This window comes from Nanorana parkeri, unplaced genomic scaffold, assembly GCF_000935625.1.
Source record: "Nanorana parkeri isolate BGI_ZX_2015 unplaced genomic scaffold, ASM93562v1 scaffold658, whole genome shotgun sequence".
Classification (NCBI taxonomy): domain Eukaryota; kingdom Metazoa; phylum Chordata; class Amphibia; order Anura; family Dicroglossidae; genus Nanorana; species Nanorana parkeri.
The window spans coordinates 89,868-93,424 of record NW_017306926.1 but is presented as its reverse complement, the minus strand read 5'-3'; the positions used below and the strand labels follow the sequence as shown (position 1 = coordinate 93,424).

The 3,557-nt window shown below is 49.7% G+C and overlaps 1 protein-coding gene across 1 annotated transcript in view; it reads right to left on the bottom strand.

Moving 5' to 3' along the window:
- EML5 (echinoderm microtubule associated protein like 5) overlaps positions 1–3,557 on the bottom strand; it is a gene marked incomplete at its 5' end in the record, with an annotated part of 97,920 nt that overhangs the window by 17,276 nt on the left and 77,087 nt on the right. Inside the window, 2 exon segments of the mRNA XM_018563349.1 lie at positions 1,049–1,222; positions 2,752–2,772. Coding sequence (XP_018418851.1) covers positions 1,049–1,222; positions 2,752–2,772 — 195 coding nt within the window.

Here is a 3,557-nt window from a genome sequence, read left to right as displayed (position 1 = left end):
GGGTCAGGTCAGGTGAGTCAGGTGCCGGGTCAGGTCAGGTGAGTCAGGTGCCGGGTCAGGTCAGGTGAGTCAGGTGAGTAAGGTGCCGGGTCAGGTGAGTAAGGTGCTGGGTCAGGTGAGTAAGGTGCCGGGTCAGGTGAGTAAGGTGCTGGGTCAGGTCAGGTGAGTAAGGTGCCGGGTCGGGTCAGGTGAGTAAGGTGCCGGGTCGGGTCAGGTGAGTAAGGTGCCGGGTCGGGTCAGGTGAGTCAGGTGGATGGGGCAGAGAGTCATAGCCACAATCACGAACAAAAGTGACAGTTTCTGCAGCTCGATGTGCAGGTGCATTGTCAGCGAGTAGCAACACACGGCTCGGTATTCAACTTTGTCCGGCATGACACCTACTCCGTTCCTCTCGGCTCTAACTATAATTCACCACGACCTACAAAAACAAACATTGGCATATTACTAAGATATCCACCTATAAACCTGCAACATTTCAGATCCCTGGCACATCTAGATCATGGTGAGGGTAAGAACATATTGGCCTCCCCTCGTATGAGTGCAGTTTGTTGGGCTTTTATGCATCTCAGGCCTTTGTTTGTGTATGTGGGTGGGGGTCCTTCTACTTTTTGTGTGCACCTGAGTACGCTAATGGAGGCCTGTTCTGAACAGCAATCACCTAGCTATAGGCTGCCTGGAAGATTTAAAGATCAATCCTTAGGATTTGCATTATAAGAAGCAGCAGTAAAGCACAACCCCTGTGTATGGCTGCGAAAGCAGGAAGCAGCGTCCGAGTATGTAATGAGCAAATATGACATATAGAATTACAAGCTGCATATAGAAGCAACGTTCCTAAAACATTATCACATATCTAGAATATTAATAAGACTTTTCTGGACATCTTATTTCTTCCGTCACAGCTTCACTGGCAAGCACTCTATATGTGTATAATACGCGATTCGACTTTTATGCGGGGGAAATGGCGTCTAAATGTAAGACTTGAGCGTCAATGCGCCTCTATGAAATGCGTCTCAGAGTCGCCATGTTCCTCTCCTCATCGGTCGGTTACCTTCCTGCCATTTCCAGATGGTGATGGTGTGTTCCGGGTCCAGCCCAACGGACAGCAGCAACTTCCCCGTGGCGCTGAAACTGACCGAGCACACCCCCTTGGAATGGTAGCAGCGCAGGACGGACAGTGTCTGCTTGTTCATGGCGTCCCACACGTGTATAGAGGGGGCTGACGCTGCGTGAGAACGAAACCCATTTAAAACATTTTTTATACACAGCAGTCACAATGTAACCGCATGAGAGGAGTTGTATAGAGCGTGAAGATCGACCTGCACCCATAGCAACACATCCCGGGGTATTCTAATTCATTCAGAGGACTCATCAGGTGCTACATTCCAACCACTCGTATATCAAATACAATTATTGTTTTATTCTTCATTGTATTAAAAACATTTACCATTCAACACAGACCGGGATGAGTAAAGTCTGACCATCGTACAGCGCCATGAAACAGGAAGCAGAGACTGAGTATGTCATGAACAAATATGGCTTCCCATATACACACATACACTATATTGCCAAAAGTATTGGGACGCCTTTACACGCACATGAACTTTAATGGCATCCCAGTCTTAGTCCGTAGGGTTCAGCATTGGGTTGGCTCCGCCCTTTGCCGCTATAACAGCTCCGCCTCTTCTGGGAAGGCGTCCACAAGGTTTAGGAGTGTGTCTATGGGAATGTTGGACCATTTGTGAGGTCAGGTACTGATGTTGGGGTAGGGGCTCGCAGTCTCCGCTCTAATTCATCCCAAAGGTGTTCTATGGGGTTGAGGTCAGGACTCTGTGCGGCCAGTCACTTTCCTCCCCCCCAAACTCCCCCATCCATGTCTTTATGGACCTTGCTTTGTGCACTGGTGCGCAGTCATGTTGGAACAGGAAGGGGCCGTCCCCAAACTCCTCCCACAAAGTTGGGAGCATGAAATTGTCCAAAATGTCTTGGTATGCTGATGCCTTAAGAGTTCCCTTCACTGGAACTAAGGGGCCAAGCCCAACCCCCGAAAAACAACCCCCCCCCATAATCCCCCCTCCACCAAACTTTATACTTGGCACAATGCAGTCAGGCAAGTACCGTTCTCCTGGCTACCGCCAAACCCAGACACGCCCATCGGATTGCCAGACAGAGAAGCGTGATTGGTCACTCCAGAGAACACGCCTCCTCTTCTCTAGAGTCCAGTGGCGGCGCGCTTTACACCGCGGCATCCCACGCTTTGCATTGCACTTGGTGATGTAAGGCTTGGATGCAGCTGCCCGGCCATGGAAACCCGTTCCATGAAGCTCCCTACGCACTGTTGTTTTGCGCCAATCTGACGGCCGCATGGAGTTTGGAGGTCTGTAGCTATCGATTCTGCAGACAGTTGGCGACTTCTGCGCACTGTGCGCTTCAGCATGCGCTGACCCCGCTCTGTCATGTGACGTGGCCGACCACTTCCTGGCTGAGTTGCTGGTGTTCCCAGTTGCTGCCACTTTGTTATAATCCCAGTAACAGGCGACCGCGGCGGAATATTTAGTAGCCGGGAAATGTCACGGAACACCTGAATCCGATGATTTGGAGGGGGAGGGGCCCAATACTTTTGGCAATATAGTGTATATAATTGCTAACAGCAGAGAAAAAAAAAACGTGTTTCATACATGAACAATCTCTAATAACAATGTTTATCACTCTCACGTGGAGATCTACATGGAGGCATTATAGACTCCCACTCACCAGACATATCGGCGGCGTCACCTGAAATAATGAAAACACAATGTGTTACTATAGGTGAGCGGCATTGATACATTGTAACCTCTTATAGGCCCATCTTCATTCATAAGCGGGTCAGGAGGGGACACCGGGTCAGTCTGAGCATTAGGGACGAGCGGAGCAATATTGTCACAAAATGAAGAGATCCTTAAAGAAGAACTATGGACAGAAATGATCTTAACCCTTACAGTGGGTCCACCCCGGCACTCAGGCCCGGATTCCCCACAGGGCCCGGCCTCGGGGCGGCAGGGCGCAGAGGGGCGGCAGCGGTGTCCTTGTGGGGAAGTTGCCCTCTCTACATTCAGTCCTGCTTTGCACACGCAGGCAGCCGATTGTTCGTTTACATGTGAACTCGGCAATGTCACCGAGATCACATGTAAACAGTGTGCAGCCTCCTCCCCTCCCCCCCTGCACCTACCTCTCTCCTGTGGTTCCGTCCTCCATCGCCGAGTCTCTAACTGCAGGGAGCAGAGCGGCCGGGATAAAGGTAACCCTGCCGCCCCGTGTACACAGTGAGAGGGGAGAGCTGTGCTGCGCTCTTCCTCTCTCACCTGTCACAGGGGTCCCAGCACATTGCTGTCCCAGAACTCCTGTATTGAAGGTGACAGGGTCAATAAAGAGAACCTGTCACCTTTAATGGCTATCACACAGGGGATTGTTTTCTCCTGTGTGATAGCAATAAAGTTGGTTGAAAAAAAATTAAAATTGATTAAAAATAATTAAATAAATAAAAAAAATAAAAAAAATAATATGAAATAATTAAATAAAAA